Source organism: Sinocyclocheilus anshuiensis, unplaced genomic scaffold, assembly GCF_001515605.1.
Source record: "Sinocyclocheilus anshuiensis isolate Anshui unplaced genomic scaffold, SAMN03320099.WGS_v1.1 scaffold234, whole genome shotgun sequence".
NCBI lineage: Eukaryota > Metazoa > Chordata > Actinopteri > Cypriniformes > Cyprinidae > Sinocyclocheilus > Sinocyclocheilus anshuiensis.
Genome location: NW_015544165.1, coordinates 2,009,961 through 2,030,338, shown reverse-complemented (window position 1 = coordinate 2,030,338; position 20,378 = coordinate 2,009,961). Strand labels below are relative to the sequence as shown.

The window sequence follows — 20,378 nt, the reverse complement described above, 5'->3', positions numbered from 1 at the left end:
CAGTTAAAATGTTTTTGTTTGGACTACAACTACATTAACCATCAAATTAGTCAAACAGTCCTCGCAGGACAGGGCATAGCATTACAGTTCAAATCTCATTGATATATGTTTGAACATTTTTGTTTTCATTCAGCTCAATATTAACAGCAATGGCTCTGTCTGTATTTGTTTTATGAATGAGCTGCAAGTTAATGTGGCATGACTGACATCACAATCTGAATATATGGTTGGAGAGAAAGCACATTTTTAAATTGTGCTATATTGGCCAATAGGGAGACTGCTGCTGCACGGCATACGTTCTTGGCCATGGGTTTCAGCATCAAAACAGGACACAATATGCTGAAAACAGGCGACAGAGCTCCACCATTTTCTCTCTCTATTTGGCATCTCTACTGTCAAATAAAACAGTTGCCGTGCATCTAAAATTCACACCTACATCTACACCCACTGATATGCTGTTACAGTCCCACAGTGGAACACTGCTTAACTACAACATATTAGTCTGAATCCTAAGCGTTATTCTGGACTTTCCCATGCACTCTAGCAATAAGCAGACATATTACATATTTGATGCAGAGAAAGACAATATAGACATTTATCACATACATTAAACAACTGAAAAAGGATATGAATGTATCAAAATTTTAATCGCTATTCGCCTTGCGAGATTAAAAGGACTTATCATGTACAAGGAAGATGTGGCACTAAAGCGGAAGATTGTTTTCCCTTTATTTAGGACTATAAACGTCTGTGGAGAGGAAAAAAGAGAACAAGCCAGAGAGAAGACAAAGACAGAACAACAAAAAAGAGAAACACTAGATTAGTTACAAGCAGAGAGATGCATCATCACTTATTCAAATGGACTTAAAGAAGTAATAATCTCATACTGAAAACCTGCGTCTGTTTCTAGAGGACACGGCATCATGATGAAGACATACTGCTTTATATGCTACTAAATAATTATAATCAAATTCTGCATGCAAAACATCCATATTGTCTTCGGAGCACAATAAAATGGTAGAAGATTATATAACTATATTTGTACAATTATCTCTGGTTCTGAAATTTGATTTGTTGAGAGTGCCTCTAATTTAGTCCAACAGAGTGTTATGAATATCAGTGTGGCTGTGATTTGGACATAAGCATGAGGCCGCAGGATTTTTCAATGAAATAATTTGCCCAACAATGAAAAATCTGTCATCAAATTCTGCTGTTTCTAAACAGCAGCATAAAAGTTGCATTTCTGCCACCTATTGGACTGGAGTGTGGCACACTGAAGCACAACGGAATCCACCATGATTTTACTGTCAATACTGCTTAGATATTGGGTTGTTTTTCACCAAAACTTTATCAAAAATTATCAATGAGCTGTTTGTACTTTTTTGCTGACACTCTTTGGTGTTTTATTAAGTCACAATGTACTGCCATTGTATTGAATTCACCCAACCAGATATTCATTGAATTAAATCCTTTTGTTTTCTGCCAAAAGCTGAAAAAAAGTCATAAAGGTCAGCAATGACATGATAACCCTTGAATAAGCAGCAATATTAAAGTCACATATAGGTTTGAGAATATAGAAACAGTACTGAATTCTGTTTTGTAACTTTAATATACAATAGAATTTACCGCCAAATAAATTAGAATGTCGTGGAAAAGTTAATTTCAGTAATTCAACTCAAATTGTGAAACTCGTGTATTAAATAAATTCAATGCGCACAGACTGAAGTAGTTTAAGTCTTTTTGTTCTTTTAATTGTGATGATTTTGGCTCACATTTAACAAAAACCCACCAATTCACTATCTCAACAAATTAGAATATGGTGACATGCCAATCAGCTAATCAACTCAAAACACCTGCAAAGGTTTCCTGAGCCTTCAAAATGGTCTCTCAGTTTGGTTCACTAGGCTACACAATCATGGGGAAGACTGCTGATCTGACAGTTGTCCAGAAGACAATCATTGACACCCTTCACAAGGAGGGTAAGCCACAAACATTCATTGCCAAAGAAGCTGGCTGTTCACAGAGTGCTGTATCCAAGCATGTTAACAGAAAGTTGAGTGGAAGGAAAAAGTGTGGAAGAAAAAGATGCACAACCAACCGAGAGAACCGCAGCCTTATGAGGATTGTCAAGCAAAATCGATTCAAGAATTTGAGTGAACTTCACAAGGAATGAACTGAGGCTGGGGTCAAGGCATCAAGAGCCACCACACACAGACGTGTCAAGGAATTTGGCTACAGTTGTCGTATTCCTCTTGTTAAGCCACTCCTGAACCACAGACAAAGTCAGAGACGTCTTACCTGGGCTAAGGAGAAGAAGTCCTCTTTTCAGATGTGATGCACCTGTATGTATATATATCTTGGTTTTACCCGGATACCTCACTTCTCACTACTGACTGAATCTGAGAAGTCTGAATTTATATGACACCATGAACGCGTCAGTGTAAGCTCACCAGCCTTTCAGTAGATAACCTCATAATTGTTTAAATAAAACATGCTCGCTACCATCAAAGTTTCATGGGAGGTCGTGAACATTTGCAGAGATGGGATGCACCCCTGCACTTCCTTTTACATGCTTGAGTTTAGTGGAACGCTAAGGCTACGTTCACACTGCAAGCCTTAGTGCTCAATTCCAATTTTTTCTCAATCCGATTTTTTTGTGTAGCTGTTCACATTGTTGTTTTAAATGTGGCCAATATCAGTTTTACAGTGTGAGCAGATCATTCTGAACTGACCCACATGCGCAAAAGAACAATATGAACAGGGTTTCCAGGTTTACACAACAAAATCCGCCCAATTGCTTCTTAAAACTAGTCCAAAACTAGCACAACCATGTTCAGGGGGATAAATATCGCATTAGTGGGGTCGCATCGACCCACGAAGTTGAAAAACAACTGGGAAACTGTGGATTTGGCAACACTTGCGCAGCACGCTGTCATACGGAAGTAAACATGGAGGACATAAAGTAAGCGATTATGCGTTTATTTATAGTGTAATCTGCTGCTGAATCCGGCGAAATTATGTGCAGGCGTTATGAAAAATAAAGACAAGGATGTGACAAAATAGATAGTTTGTATACAGAGTATACAGACTGTAATTCTTATGAGTTCTGACACATTTCACTTCCACTGATTACCTTTCACAACTGTCTTGATAACTTTGGGTAAAATTCTTTGAAGTGTCTCCAGTCAGCGCGGAATTATGACGAATGTCGATCTAGAGTGAAGTAAAAGTCGCATGAAATCCGACATGACTGTTCACACTGCGTTCGCATTTCAAGACATCTGACATGTATCGGATTTAGTACCACATATGGAAGTGGCACAAATCAGAATTGAAAAGATCAGATTCCATGCGGTTTGTGCTGTTCACACTGTCATGACAAAAACAGATCAGAGTAACACGTGAGCAAAAAAATTGGATTTGGGCCACATTTACCTGCAGTGTGAACGTAGCCTAAGAAACCCTCTTCAGCACCACGGAGAGCGCCAATCAACGCAGCCCTGTTTCATCAGATGCAGATTCTGCTTCATGCATGTAGAAACTCCAAATTTGGTCCACAATGACAAATTAGGTTAAAGAAGCACAGCTCAGTAAATAACACATTGAATATGTAACTAAAGACGGAGAAGAGCTGGATCTATTTGGGTCAGACCGAATCAGGCCACCATGTAAACCACCTACTGAGACTCTCTCTCTCTTCCTTCGGCTTGCTCCCTTTTTATCAGTGGTCACCACAGCGGAGTGATCCACACAACCGATTTGGCACGTTTTGCGCCGGACAAACCACATACCGAGACCTGCTTAGTCAAAAAATGATCTGCTCAACCCCAACAGTGTGCGAGACATCACACTTTGTTCAAAACAGGAGAAGAATCATTCAAACCATCAGCCCAAACTCAGCCACATATGAAACATGAGATGAAGAAATAATGCAGAAGTGGTGCATATACGAACAAAAATACATTTGCCCTTTCTCAGTATTTGCTTGCTATAGTACAGGCACACACACAAGAGAAGTGCATGTGGGTTTCCTTTTTTAATGCATGACAGGCTGCACAGCTACTGAAAATTTCATAATCCATAATGGAGAAGCAAAAAGACATGGAGAGATAAAGAGACAGATAAAGACAGCCCTGAGAGGAATGAGTAAGCAGTGAGAAGAAGGGAGGGAGGTGGAGAAAGAAAAGGGCAACAAAATACAAAGAGCAAAAGCTATAAAAAGCTGTACATAATGTCCTTCAAATCAGCAGCTACGGTAAAAAAAGAAAAAAGGGGGGAAATAATACTGATGGAAATGCACCACGAAATAGCATTTGTTCATAAAACGAAAAAATGTAATTAATAAAATCTAAATCCTCTACTGATCCGAGGCTGCAACATTTATTCATTATTTTGATTTAAAATCCAAACGTTGTTACTGAAAAAGCTTTTTCAGCATTGTGATCTTCTTTTATCACAGTACAGTAACTATCGTTCATAGACATTACTTTAAACTCAATAAATATAAACAATGAGGTTTGTACAAGTCGCTCAAGCAAGTGGCAACACATTTAAACACAGTATTTAGCCTACATTTCTTGTTTAAAGTAGGCTATCACAAACATTTTAAATTAAAACTCACCACTGACAGAAACAGTCGACTCTCGTGCGTTTTCTTTTGCATTTAAATCTTTATTACAAGCAATCCCGTGGGTCTTAAAGAACTTTGTTTTTCTACCTCCACAAGTGCATCTATTATGTTGCCTTGTTTATCTAAAAGAGCCCTTTTCCTTGTTTTAAACCTAGCCAAAAAGCCACATGTTGACTGTGAAACAAAGTAGACTAATTATATCAATCTATTGTGAAATTACTACATTTTGTTATCAATCCATGTTCATTTTTACTGCAAACAATGCACTGTCACTTTAATTCAGCGCGTGCAGCACAGCAAAAATAGAATTGGTGCGTAAACGATCGCTGCACTGCTGCAGACGCGCCGGTCCTGGAACGCACTGACGGACCGCAACTGCATGCAGTGTGAACGCTCTAATCCGTTAACATGGGTGCATAAAAAAAAACGCAACATACGCATTGCAGATGGAGTATGTGTGAAACAGGCGTGAAGCTTAAAAATATCAGGGTGTCACAGAGTCAAAACATCCACAGCACCAGGCCCCTACACTCCACCTACTCGTTCACAGTCACCAGATTTCTGATCACCTGCACCTGTCACATCCAATCAGCACAGACTATATTAACCGCTCACCTCTCACTGTTCACTGTTGTCTGGTCTTGTTGTTTCTTCCTGAATGCTACCCGACCTCTTACCTGCATGGACTTAACTTCTTCCGTTTGATATTCATCTGCATCCAACCTCTGGATCTGGCTCACCAACACCAGTTCATCCAAAACTACAAAGATAAGACTGTTATTCACTGAACTATCTCAGCATTGCTCTGTTGAACAATCACTCACCTGCTATCCACGTGTATATGTCAAAACCTACAATAAACCTGTTGTTTGGATTACCTTGTTGCATTCTTCCGTTTTATGACAGAAGACTACACCACAACATGCAACGTGAAGCCACTTCCAGTGATGCATACAACTGACAAGTGACCTACTCAGGAGAGGCAGAGGATTGCAGCAGATTCCTGCTACAATGCTCTCTATTTTTTTAAATGCAGCTGCAGCTGTTCGCCAACAATCGTGCCAAGATCGCATACATTACTTCCGTTATCTGGATGAGCTTTGCAGTGGGCACGTGTTATGTGGGACACCAATGGACCAGTTGCCAACTCACTGACAGCGTTTACCTCGCATTTTAAAGACGTCTTTGGACAGACCACTAGCATGCTCTTAGTGCATGATCAACTCTACCGGCTCCATCAATTTTCAGTCACTGACTATGCTCTTCAGTTTCGCACTCTGGCAGCCATCAGCAGTTGGAATGAAACAGCCCTAATCACTGCATTTCGTCAAGGTTTAAACTCCAACATCCGCCAACAAATGGCAATCTATGACGACATGACTGGATAAGAGAACTTCATCCAGTGATTGTTTCAAATCTCACAGCGACTCACTGCCTGCTCCTTGGATCAACCAGCGCATCCTCCACCAACCACAACATACGTCAACCCTCCAGTACAAGAACCCATGCAAATCGATTCAACTCGCCTATCCAATGCAGAGCAACAATGCCGAATTGACAAGGGTTTATGCCTATATTGCGGTTCAGAGGGACACCTCCTTTCCTTGTGTCTAGTCAGACCTCCACGCTCAACTGTGATTACTATCCATATACCACCTTCAATATCCTTGCTTGCCCATTCAGATGTTATTCTAATGACTTCCCATCAATCTATTTCAGCAAAAGCCCTCATAGATTCTGGAGCTGCCAGAAATTTAATCTCACTCAATCTACTTCGCAAGCTTCACCTCCGAAGGAAGTTCTCCATGTGCACTCCATTAGGGCTGTAGCTATCGAATATTTTAGTAATCGAGTATTCTACAGATTATTCCATCGATTAATCGGATAAGTAATTTCTTTATAAAAGAGCAATACTAAATATACAAGAGATAATAAGATAGATCTCTTAAAATAAACAACTAATTTTTTTTTTTTTTTAGAAAAATAAAAATAAAAATTTATTGCTGAAATTGCATACATTAATAACAGTGAAAACTAAACCCATTTCATTGCCAAATTGCATTCAAAATGCAAATACAAATAGATCAATAAAAAAAAAAAAATAAAATCAATTTCACATTACTTTAAAAAAGGTAAACAGTACAAACTAAAACTAAGGCATAAATCTAAATAATAGTAATCAAAATAATAATAATACCTAAACATTGCATTTATGTCGTGCAACTTAACTTTCAAGTTTCAGCCTAACTAAAAGCTCAAGCATGACTTAAGCCTTTACTGTCTTCTTGGAAGGCTTTGTGGCTTTTGTAAGAGGCAAAAATCAGTGGACAGGAAGGTAACTTGGAACAAGAGACCATACACAATTTTTAAACACATTTTTCTGCAACATGAAATTAGAGTTATTTGGAGAATAAACCCTCTTAAATGTCCCTATACGTACTGGTGTGTGTGTGTGTGTGTGTGAAACTTGTTTTTGATATCCTTCATATTCTGTGTGCGGGTCAGTTCACAGCAGTGATAGAAATTAATCTGTTCCAATAACTTTAAATAGATTTTTACATTTTATGGGCATTTTTACCTTTATAAAGCCTTTTTTTTCTAAAAGTGTGCATCATTTTTTGAGTCAAATTCTTACATTTAATCAGTCAATTAGAATAGAAGACATTTGGGCTGTTACCAAACAAATGATATCAGTATCAAAATTCATCTTTGCAATGCAGAGGGGAAACAGAAGCTGCATGGAATGAATTTCCCACACAGAGGGACATGAATGCATTTAACCTGCAGTTACAAATGCATAAATAATATTTTGTTATTTTAAACATAAAACATTGAAAAACATTAAAATTATTTTAAAAACGAAAAACCACCAGCAGGTGGCAGCAAGTCACTCTTACGAAGTGAGTCATTGCGATTGAACCGAATCATTTAAATGGTTGATTCTCATTGCGATTGAACAGAACGGTTGATTCATTCAGGAACAAAACACCATAATGTTGCACAGAGACGCAAAACAGTGCTGTGGCTGTGTTTGGATTTTTTTTGTTGGCAAAATAAAGCAAAAACAGGCAATATAGTGTCTAAAACGTAAGTCTCATAATATTACCTTCTTGTTTATTGAACTGTTGAATAAAATCACATTTGTAATCATGCTGATTTCAGAGGTGAAAACTGGCACTCTTCGTGTGATATTGACTAACTTTCTTTCTGTGGTATTTTTATGCACAATGGCGTTTAGTCTTTCACAAAACATAGCTAACATAGGGACATTATAACTAGCCACCATATTGATTTATGGTTTTAAATATGTCAAGCGCATTTTTTAAAAGTCTGGTCCCTGTTTTTATACAGTCTATCGTCTATGGTCTGGTCCAGTGTTTATTGGGTTGTGCGTCAGTAATAATGGTCCATGGGGAAACACGGTGTTCCGTGTATAGTTACAGTAAATGGACTAAATGAAGCCTCGAGGCAAATATTTTGCCTCTGATTTTTTGTATTCGAGTTACTTGAGGTATTCGAGGAATCGTTTCAGCCCTACACTCCATACTGGGAAAACCGCTGGGCCGTGGCTAGATTCTCCATTGTTCCCCCACTTTGACCCTCTGCGTTGCATGTTTGCATCAAGAAAGGATCTCATTTATGGTGTTGGAGGGTTCATTAGAACATGCTCCCCCCTTGTGAACTGGAAAACCGGTGAGGTGCAAAAATGGAGTTAGAAGTCTGTTTGGCTAACTGTATCAAGACCGTTAAAGAGGAGGTTTTACTATGATTTCACTTTTTTAACTTTAGTTAGTGTGTAATGTTGCTTTTAGAGCATTAACAACTTCTGCAAAGTTCCGACGCTTAAAGTTCAATGCAAAGGGAGATATTTTCTTTTAAAGAAATCACTGTTTAAGGACTACAAAAAAAGGCTAGTACGGACTTCAACAAGCTTCTTCCCATTTGTGACATCACTAACCACGATGTTTACATAAACCCTGCCCCTGAGAACATGTAACTACCCGTAATGGTAAGGGGTGTGACGTTTCCGGACAACGTGCACTAAGCAGTTAACGAATCACAACACACTGGGCCAGCTATCTAATCTGAGCCCGATTGCGTATTTCTGAGGGAGGGGCTTCATAGAACCAGGATGTTCCCCTGTATCGACTACAGTGCTCTCAACTCCCAGATGGTCATGTTCCTGTACCCTCTTCCTCTGGTCCCAGCAGCCCTGGAGCAGTTACAGGGAGCTCACATCTACATGAAGTTGGACCTGCAGAGCATTTATAACCTTGTTCAGATCCGAGAGGGTGACGAGTGGAAGACAGCTTTCGTAACACCATCAGGCCACTACTAATATCTTGTTATACTGTCCAACTCACCCTCAGTCTTCCAGAACTGTACTTTGTCATCAAGGTTGATGCATCCACCACCGGGATAGGAGCCATATTGTCTCAGCGGCAGGGTGAGCCTCCCAAACTCCATTCATGTGCCTTTTTCTCTAAGAAGCTGTCCCTAGTGGAGTGCAACTGAAATCGGTTACTGCGAACTGCAGGCCATAAAACTTGCCTTAGAAGAGTGGTGCCATTGGCTGGAGGGAGCTAAACATCCCTTTAAGATCATCAATGAACACCGCAATCTTGAGTATCTCCGGGAAGTCAAAAGACTAAACACCTGTCAAGCTCGCTGGGCTCTCCTCTTCACCAGATTCAATTTCACTGTGACTTACTGACCAGTGAGTAAGAACCAGAAAGCAGACGTTCTGTCCCGTGTCTACCACCCTGGGTCAGAGACAACTCCTCCCTCCAAACATCATTGTCAGCCCGATTGAGTGGTCCATTGATGACCAGATTGCGGAAGTCACGCAGTGTCCTGAGGAACAGATTTATGTGCCAACTCGTTTCTGTCTGTCCCTCATGGACTCAGCTCATACATCACAGGACTCTGGACACCCAGGCGGCCAACAAACCCTCTCGCTCCTCAGCAATTGCTACTGGTGGCCCAATATGGCCCAGGACGTCTCCCGGTTCATCCAAGGTTACTCATTCTGTGCCATATCCAAAGTCCCTCGCCACCTACCTGAGGGAAAGCTGGTCCCCCTTCCTGTACCTAACAGGCCTTGGTCACACGTCGCAATTGATTTCATCACAGACTTATAATAATAATAATAATAATAATAATAATAATAATAATAATAATTCATTACATTTATATAGCGCTTTTCTAGGCGCTTTACAACATTGTGAGGGGGTATCTCCTCATCCCCCACCAGTGTGCAGCATCCACCTGGATGATGCGACGGCAGCCATAGTGCGCCAGAACGCCTACCACACACCAGTTTATTGGTGGAGACTTACATTCTTCGGATTCTCACACAAGTGTCTTTGTCATTGTAGACCGCTTCTCCAAAGCATGCAAGTTGATTCCTTTGAAAGGACTATTCACTGCCTTTGAAACTGCTGAAACCCTCTTCCAGCAAGTCTTTCGTCATTTTGGGATACCCGAAGTTATTGTCTCTGACCACGGCCCTCAATTAATCTCCCGAGTGTGGAACACCTTCTTCCAGTTTCTCGGAGTCAGTCAGTTTAACATTGGGATATCATCCACAGTCCAAAGGCCAGACTGAGCGGAAGATAAAAGAAATCGGGAGATACCTGCAGTCATACTGTCATGAACATCAAGAAAGCTGGAGCCGTTAACTTGTCTGGTCAGGTGAGCCTTCTGATGTTCCAGCTGTCAACCACTGGTTCCAGGAGAGCAAGAGGTTTGGGACTCAGCTCACATACTCCTGCAGAGGGCAGTTCAGAGACACAAGAGTCAAGCCGATGCTAGAAGATCAGCAACACCCCAGCACCATCCAGGGCAGAAGGTCTGGCTCTCAACACGGGACATCGGTCTTCGACTTCATTGTCGCAAACTGAGTCCCCACTATGTTGGTCCACTCACAATCCAGAGGCAGATCAACAAATCACATACAAGCTAAACCTTCCTCCTCACAACAGAATTTCACCTTCTTTTCATGTATCCCTATTGAACCCATATACTGATCCTCTGCTTCCTTCCTCTCCAGGGTCTGGTGCTGATGACATGCCTCCTCCTCCTCCAATGAATCCTTCGGAGGACAACATCTACTGAGTCAACACCATCCTAGATTCCCAACTACAGAGCGGTCACCTAGAGTACCACGTACACTGAGAGGGGTTCGGCCAGAGGAAACATCTTGGGTTGCCCGTGATGACATATTAGACCCATCTCTGCTACTTGAATTCACCCTGATCGTCCAGCACCAAGAGGCAGAGGCCACCCTCGTCGTTGCCCACTGCGGTCATCAGGAGCTGCCTGTGGGGGGGGGGGATATTAACAGCATATTAACTGCTCACCTCAGTTCACTATTGTCTGGCCTCGTTGTTCCTTCCTGAATGCTACCCGACCAATTACCTGCATGGACTTACCTTCTTACATTCTATTTCAGCATTGCCCTGTCGACCAATCACTCACCTGCTATCCATGTGTATCTGTCAAAACCTGCACTAAACCTGTTGTTTGGATTACCTTGTTTCATTCTTCTGTTTTATGACACAGAGAGAACGAGAGCATACAGAAAATGAGAGAGAGAGAGAGAGAGAGAGAGAGAGAGAGAGAGAGAGATTATGTTACAGGATGATGCCAAGTGAGTAGGAATAAGTGATGTAAAAAAAAAAAGATGCAGGTGAGGCACTGACCAGACTTGTGGAGGACACATGGAGAGGAGAGAAACATGAAGAAATTACAGAGATGGTGACTAAACATGACGAGCAGAGCAGCAACTGATGAATGAAATTCAGAGCCAATAATTCAGCATCTGCCACATCAATAGAAACTTACGACACAATCAAAGGCCAAACTCTCTTCATTTTATAACATTTAATTTCATACATTATAAAATATTTCAAACATCTACAGTGAGCTTCACTTTCAAATCTGTGATTTAATTAGGTTTATTAAAATTAAGAGAATGACTGTTTTGTATTTCTCTTTATAAAGCACAGAGAAAAATTTACAGGCTAGTTCCTGCATGTAGCCATTTTACAGCATATGTACTGAGGTATGACGCTAACAGAAATGAGATTATAATGTATAAATCTACATTATAAGATGAGTATTTATAAGATGTTGAGAGTGCTGAGGCTTTGAGCAGATGTGAGGGAGGAGTGAGATGGCCATTTGAGCTGTGTCATCACAAGGAGACGCAATGGTGCTACATGGCACATTTTGAAGAGCCCTTCTAATGGTGCTTTTACACTGCATGGTACAGCACGGTACGGTTCGGTTCACTTTTGAAATATGAAATATAATAATAATATTAATAATAATACAATAATACAGAAAATACAATAGAAACACAAATAAATATATGACTATAAAACAGATAATAATTTAAAAAAGAATTTAAAAAATAATACAACAAAATTTATAAAATTAAAATCAATGACTACTAAAAAATTACTACTAAAAAATAAAATAAAATAAAAAAGCTGGGTTTTAGGAAAATGGAATTTAGCAAATCAGCTTAATTACAGCACCTTTTAGAAAGTGGAAGCTCAACTGGTAGAGCATAGCACTAGCAAAGGCATGGTCATGTGTTTGATTCCCAGGGATCACACTTACTAATTAACTGCATACCTTGCATGCACTGTAAATCACACTGGATAAAAGAATTTTCTAAATGCATAAATATAAATCAATGTTTTTAAGGACAGAGGAGGTTGTAGATCCAACATGTCCTACTTGGGTAAATCCTGTTAAGCCTCTCTGTCTCACAATTGATTTGTTTTCAACATACTGTATAACCAACTCCTTGAATCATCTGTGATGGAGGACTCAGAGTTCATCAGCTGCTCCTCTAGCAAAGCTTCCTAGGCCAATTGCTTCAGATAGTGTCACGGGTCTGGATTTAAAACCTGCCAGTCCATTTCTCAGCTGGTTTTACACTATGAAGAGAGCTACCCTGAGCCTCAAGACTCAGGTTTCACTACTGCTGTAGGCTGCGAATCGAGCCTAGCATGAGGAAACAAAAGGACAATGGGATGCAGGGAGATCTGATCCCAATGCTGGCAAAGCATTCAATCAAAGAGCCACTGAATCCTTGAGATTGCAGGATAGTTCGACATCAAGAGCTAAAACATGTCTATGGCATGTGCATGAAAGTGCAATGCAGACACATCTAAACATTAAAAAAATTCTAATATAAGGTCTAATGTGAGCGATTGTTACAATATAAATGAATTCAGTTTGGAACATAATTCAGTTCCTTTAGACTGCTTTTCACATAAGCTCCTCCATGAGGTTTTCATCAGGAGACTGAAATCTCCTTCCTGTGCATGGAGCAGGCGGTTACATAACAGTCAGTGTGTGCTGCATGAGAGGGAGGCAGAGGAATGAGACAGAGAGAGAGAGCAAGAGAGGGAGGCAGGGAAACGCTTCAACACATGCACACATTAACAGGCATTAACGCACAAAACGAGTCTGTTCATTATTTAGTAATGTCCAGTGTGGCAAACACTGCTGAAGTCTCACCACTGCACTTAGCGCCAAGCCAAACAGGAACGCAGGGCTGAGCTCTGGGCTGAGCTCTCACACAGAAAAGATGACCTCATCTTCCACCCGTAGGCTACATCTCATAACAACTTGCTCCTGAAAATCTGTTTGAGGACTAGCTTGCCTTGCATCTGATATTGCTCATTTGCAACATCAAAAAGAAACCACTGTTTTATGACTGGTAACATATCAAGAAACTGTGCATTCATTTAAAATCTTAGAGCATGTGTTTTTTATAATATTTACATCATTTTCACCATAAATTATATTATCAGCATAACATTTTAAATGAAAGGTTGAACTGAAAATGTCAATTTTAAAATGTGGTATTTGGTTTTTACTCCACAAGATTGTGAAGAACCTTTAGCATGATTTGTGAATGATCCAAAGAGCATCTTGAGCTTCAATGGAAGCTCAGAAGTTCAGAATTTTAACAATTTCATATTCACGTTACATCATAACACTAACTTGTTCTAAATTTCAAATACCTAAAACAATTCCAGGTTTAAATTTTGAGCTCAAGGTTTTTAATGTGGCAAAATGCAATAAAATAACCATTAATTGTGAGCTCTGACTGGACCCAGCAATTCTGTTAATAACATGGATATACTAATATTTAAACATGTAAGGTCAGTAAGGTTTGTTTTTAAATGCTTTGCTGAATAAAATACTTATTCTAAGTTACAGCAAAGACATATATAATGTTATCAAAAACACCCTGAAAATTACCATTTCCATACAAATATTAATCAGCACAACTGTTTCCAACACAGAAAATAATAAGAAATGTTTCTGGAGTACCAAATCAGCATATTAGAATGATTTCTGAAGCATCATGCGACACTGAAGACTGGGCTAATGGCTGCTGAAAATTCAGCTTTACCATCACAGGAATAAATTACATTTTAAAATATATTTTAAAAAAATATTTAAATTGATTTAAATTTAAATTTAAATTGTAATACATTTTTAAGATATTACAGTTTTTACTGTATTTTTGAACAAATAAATGCAGTCTCTGTCAGCATAATGGATTTCTTTTACAACAAAATCTCTTTAAAAATATTACCTAACCCAAACTTAGTCTACATTTTTGGATAAATGTGGAATATATTTCAGAGAAGTCACTTTTATCCACAATTTTTCTCTCTTCACATACTCATAGCAACACTAAAGACTACCAAACAAGTAGTCTTGTTTTCAACACCAAAACAACAACAACATTACAGGCCATCTTTAATTAGGCCTAACTATCTTACCGTTGTCCCACTACTCAGTGTTGTTCTAATATGGTGCACTGTTCTTTTAAATGCACTGGAGCGTTTCTTTTCTAAAGGATTATTGCTGGAACAATTAAAACAAGTCTGTCAGCTGGAACCATAAAGCTTCAGCAGACCACTGCTGACCTCTCCAAAACTTTTTAAAGCATCATCTCATTCACAATCTACAACATACATAAACCACAAACAAATGCTTCAGCATTGTAGCGGATTATAGGAGGAAGTCATTCATATTGGCATGTTTACCAAGTAAATCCTACAGCCGTGTGTCACCATCAGGGGTTTCTATATAAGAAAATAAAAATAAATGACCTGAAAAAAGCTGGGAAAAACACATCAGCTTCTCCACATCTATAATGATCCATAGTGTGCTGCTTAGAATATAATGTGTGAAGGCCAGCTTTGCAGGACATATGAATAGACATGATGACACACTCACTTTCTTATTCATGTAGAAAGGATCGAGATCCTCCAATGGTGTTGCCACCATGCCAGGAGGGATGTCCCCATAAATGAAGGGCAGACTCTTGCCCGCCTCCAGGTCACTGTTATGCTTGGGCTTGTTCTCATCATCATCGTCGCGGTAGCTGCTGTCTGGTTTAGGTGGTGGTTTGGCTTTCTCCTCAGCAATGCGCTTCTCGATTTCACACAGAGATTCCCTGGTAAAGTATTTGAAGCTGTCAGGTCCTGGCGGTGCAGAAATGGGTGCAGCCATGTTTTCATCCTGCAGCAACTTCTTCTCCTGTTATGTACCCTCCACGGCAGCCAAGTTCTATGTTGGAAAGATGAAAGGACATTACTGGACATCTAGGCTCACACAGTCAGAATTATACAGTACTCTTGTCCACACTGCAACTTGTTCTGGCCCAAAAGTGCATACCTGTAAAGCAACTGACATGAACCTGGTGCACCCTTAATGCCAAAAGTCAGCCACTGGGAAAAGAGCTTACCAGATCAAGAAAGTTCTTTCCAGTTTTGAATTCAAAATGTTCATATCTAATCTGCTTAAGTTGTGACAGACTGAATAAATGCAGTTTCCGAGTCCAAGCCTCCACTTTTTTGAAGAATGTGGGTAACCAAACAGTTGGTGGTCCCCATTGACCTCCATAGTATGGAAAAAATAAAAAACAAAAACCATGAAAGTCATTGGGGACCAGAAACTGTTTGGTTACTAACATTCTTCAAAGTATCTTCTTTTGTATTCAGCAGAAGACAACATACAGGTTTGGAACAGCTTGAGGATGAGAATTTTTTTTTTTTGGCTTAACTATCCCTTTAACCCAGGGGTCAACAAACTCGGTCCTGGAGGGCCGATGTCCTGCAGAGTTTAGCTTCAACTTGCCTCAACACACCTGTCTGGAAGTTTTAAGTATACCTAGTAAGACCTTGATTAGCTAGCCCAGGTGTGTTTGATTAGGGTTGGAGCTAAACTCTGCAGTACACCAGCCCTCCAGGACCACGTTTGGTGACCCCTGCTTTAACATAAGCTTATGAAAAGCAAAGACTTTAGACATACAAAGACAGTGCACTCACATTACTTATAATGTATAAGTAATGTATACATTATTTATATATGTATTACTTATAATATAATATGTCCAGCCTTCTAAATACAAGAGCCAATTGACAATAGGTAAAGTCATTGCACATTCACACTGGCTGTTTCAGCTTGAAAGCTTTTTTTTTAATCACTATTTGAGCATTAAAAAAAACAAAACAATTATGAGAGTTTTTATGAGTGACATTTTATTGCTGATTTGAAATATGTAATTTAAATGTGAGTGTGGCAAGTAGTTTTTGAGATTGCAGGCTTTCCCCATTCAAGTAGGTAGGAGTTGGTTTTGGACACCTGAAATAGCTTCCCAGAGGCACTGCAAATATGGCCGCCAAGTGAAAAGACTCTCCCTGAAAGGGACTTTGACAGCAGTCTCTGGGCTCACAGTGTCCCAGACACCAATATTTTAATAATTCATTATAGGTGAATCACTGTGTGGCCAACTGAGATTTCAGTACTGAGATAAAGGTTAGGATCATCATTTTTAGGTAGTAGTATGACAGCATACTGTGAGTGTATATTAGCACTGTTTGTTGTTTGCTTCTGGGATCTGATAGAGTGCTTGAACATGATGTCAGCCTCTTCAAGTCAACCTGAATACAGTATTTTATTATAACTGCAAAAACTCTATGTAACTAACATTTGGGGTGATAATATTTATTACTAATATGACATTAATATTACATTTGTTCATATTACAAATATCATTAATATTTGTATAAACTTTGCTGCTCTTTAATGTAGGTAGACAAATGGAAGAATCTAAAATTTCAGGAGTTGCATTGAAATGGAAGTAGCGACAGATCAGTTGGATGTAAGAAAGGAATTTAAGCTGACTAATCTGTACATCGAAACTGATCATTCATCAAACATATGATCATTAGTCATCATCACTTCGGTAACTTTTTATACCAACTACTACTATCTTGTATTACATTATAGCCTAAATACTTAAAATCTAAGTCAAGAGAACCCACACAATCTTGTCACAATTAAAAAAAATTGTCATTTAGATTTAATTCTTGATTGTGGAAAGATAAAGTCTTACTGAACAATACTACCTTGTTACATCATCCAATCACACAAACTGATATGTTCAGCACAAGAAAGTAAAACGCTAAGCCTTACATCTAAAAATATTACCTTACACATCAAAACAATCTGTTGCTAAACTGAGAGCATGTTAAAGAGGGACTGGCACTAGATCCCGGATGAGTCATCAAATTCATGAAAAATGAAAAGCACCCTCCATTATGAGCAGATAAAGGTGATACTTAATGTTTGTCTTTGGATTATGCTGGCAATAATATTAATTGCCTTTGTGATAAGTGATTCATTGGACTTTTTTCCTGATATGTGCTTGCATAAGTTCTCATGGTATGGTTTCTTTTGGGTCATTATGATGGATGTTTCTATTTTAGATGAAAGGGTGCTGGGAGCTGAAAGGATGTAGACTGGATTAGAAGATACCACATGATAGCACAAGCAGATTTGAACCTGCCTTCCTTATGAACAAAACCTCCACTGAGATGTCGATTCGGGACATGCGTTATGTCCCTAAGGCTGCAGAATGTGAAATGGGGTGGGTGAAGGGAGGCCTGGTGTACCACATCATCTAAAAGCTTGTGTGCAGTGCACGTATGGGCCAGACACTTAACCAAGCCATATCCTGATATTACAGAGCTACTTAGCTCACTTTTAGCTTTTCTCTCCATCCAATTCCAGTTTTGTTTCAGAAATGGCATTTGCATTTTCATCCTGCGTTTGAATATACCCCATTTACCTTCAAGCAAATCAGACACATGAACAAAATATCAAGGAATGCCACAAACATTGGCACATAACAGACTCTGTTAGTGGCAGGAGTCCCATGGGTATGAATGCTTGAAAAAACAGCTTAAACCAGCCTAAGCTGATTTGTCAGTTTTAGCTGGTTTCTTGGCAGACTAGGAGACCAGCTTAAAGAGAAAACCTGCAAACCATCTTAGATTTGGTTTAAATATATTTTTTCCCTTAGCAATGAAACAAGTAAACAAAAGAAATTATTATACTAAACAAATCCAAACACATTTTGTATTTGTCATTTTCAATGTCTTATTAGTAAGCCTTGTGGTCCAAACAGCACAAGCAAAGACAATCTTGCCTTATGGGAGCTGTCCAATCAGCACCACACTGTAAAAAGGGAATTAAAAGTTGTTGTTGTTTTTTTTTTAAATCACATATAGGAGAAAATTTGAATTATTGTAAATCTAGGCTACATTAAAAAAAAATAATAAAAGAAAATAAATAAATAAATGCAAGAGCAACAATATTTCTGCACATTTTGACCCACCAAGCCTAACAGAGTTGTCTGAATAAACATTTACATACTAGAAAACACTGCAAATGTATGGTTCCTTGAGTTTCCAGCAGGCATTGCAGTATGAGCAAATTATGCAGTTACAGTTATAGGATTATTTTGCCATATGCTGTTATTTGTGTTGTCATGTTTAGTTATTCGTTAAAAAGCACATCTTGTTTCATTAAATTGTTTACATTTCATTAAAATTGATTACAAAATTCCTTGTTCAACAAATGATCTATTATGAAAAAAAAAACAATAGTTGCCCTCATAAGATTTTATTAGCTGTAAAGAAATTTTGCTTTTAGTGAACAATCACATTCAAATTGGTTAAACAGTAGTGTGCAGTGTTACTAAAGGCAGTTCAGAAATCTCATGACATACTGCTGCTATGAATTTAAATGTTTCTTTTTACAGTGCACCTTCCATAAACTAAAGTATATGGAAGCATGTTGTTTCTCAGGGGGTCATAAAAAGGGTGTGAGGGAATGAGTGAGGTGGGCTTCTGTTGGGTGGGCCTAAATATCTCGAAATAACTGAAGGAACTATGCTGGGCTGCACGGGAACAAATAATAGCTCTAGAAAATATCAGGTGGGCTACGTGGTCCAGCTAACTTACAGATGGGAGGACATGGGTTAATTTGTAAAGCATTATTAATAAAATAATTAATTCATTTTTATCCGTGTGTCTTTCTAGGTTGAGGTTCTATGCGCCACAGAATTGTATGAAAACGACACAATAACGTCTTGAAATGCTAAATACCTGTCAATAAATGATGTATATTCGGACATAAATTTGTAACAACAATTCCTTAAAACAAACCTCTACCTTATTTCAAGAACATCGTCAAATGAATTTAAATGTTTCTTTTTACAGTGCACCTTCCATAAACTAAAGTATATGGAAGCATGTTGTTTCTCAGGGGGTCATAAAAAGGGTGTGAGGGAATGAGTGAGGTGGGCTTCTGTTGGGTGGGCCTAAATATCTCGAAATAACTGAAGGAACTATGCTGGGCTGCACGGGAACACATAATAGCTCTAGAAAATATCAGGTGGGCTACGTGGTCCAGCTAACTTACAGATGGGAGGACATGGGTTAATTTGTAAAGCATTATTAATAAAATAATTAATTCATTTTTATCCGTGTGTCTTTCTAGGTTGAGGTTCTATGCGCCACAGAATTGTATGAAAACGACACACTAACGTCTTGAAATGCTAAATACCTGTCAATAAATGATGTATATTCGGACATAAATTTGTAACAACAATTCCTTAAAACAAACCTCTACGTTATTTCAAGAACATCGTCAAGTTATATTGTTATTTGACAGAATACGCAATGGTCCTACCTTGATTTCATCAATGTTTGGTCACGAAATCCATGGTTTATCAGCACAATGGTTTCACGAACAACATCTTTGCGTTATGCAAAACGTTGTCACATTTTCCTCGGGGTCAGAAAACAAATTTGTCTGAAAACGTACGTTTCTAAACAGCCCGACGCTTTCGCGAAAGCGGGCCGAAGCCGCGGAGGAAAAACGGAAAATACTGCAGTGGCTTTTTCGCTCTCTCGTCGTATGTACCCTTTTATGCTCACACAGCCAGCGTCTTCTTAGTCATATAACCCCATTTCTGAGTAAAACGTCTATCGCTTTCAGAGAACAGCGAGATACGTCAACGACGTTATGCAAGGTTTCTGCTCGCGAGGAACATAAACAAGAAAATGTAGCATACCACACCCGTGCAACCTGCGTCCACCCTACAATCAATAAGCAGCCAAGCATGTATTGCCTTTTGAACGTCTTAATTACAACGGATCACTTCAAGCCTGTCCACATGTGCATTTTTGCTCATTTGCTCAGCTTGACATGTGATTAATGCTGACAAGAAGACCTTTATTCAGATGAGGGTTCAAAGCTACAGGCTACGGATCACGTCATTGATCATGCAAATACAAATAACACACCACATATTGCCTTGGAAGAATGTGTTTAACTCATATTATGAGCTCTT

General features: G+C 39.0%; 1 protein-coding gene across 1 annotated transcript in view; it reads right to left on the bottom strand.

The window, feature by feature from the left end:
• Positions 1–19,996, bottom strand: part of scn8aa (sodium channel, voltage gated, type VIII, alpha subunit a) — a 57,690-nt gene extending 37,694 nt beyond the window's left edge. Inside the window, exons 1-3 of the mRNA XM_016495882.1 lie at positions 19,715–19,996; positions 14,909–15,241; positions 630–748 (exon numbers count right to left, since the gene is read on the bottom strand). Of these exons, the coding sequence (XP_016351368.1) occupies positions 630–748; positions 14,909–15,184 (395 nt within the window). The 5' untranslated portion in view covers positions 15,185–15,241; positions 19,715–19,996. The remainder of the gene's footprint in view (positions 1–629; positions 749–14,908; positions 15,242–19,714) is intronic.
• Between the last annotated feature and the right edge of the window lie 382 nt (positions 19,997–20,378).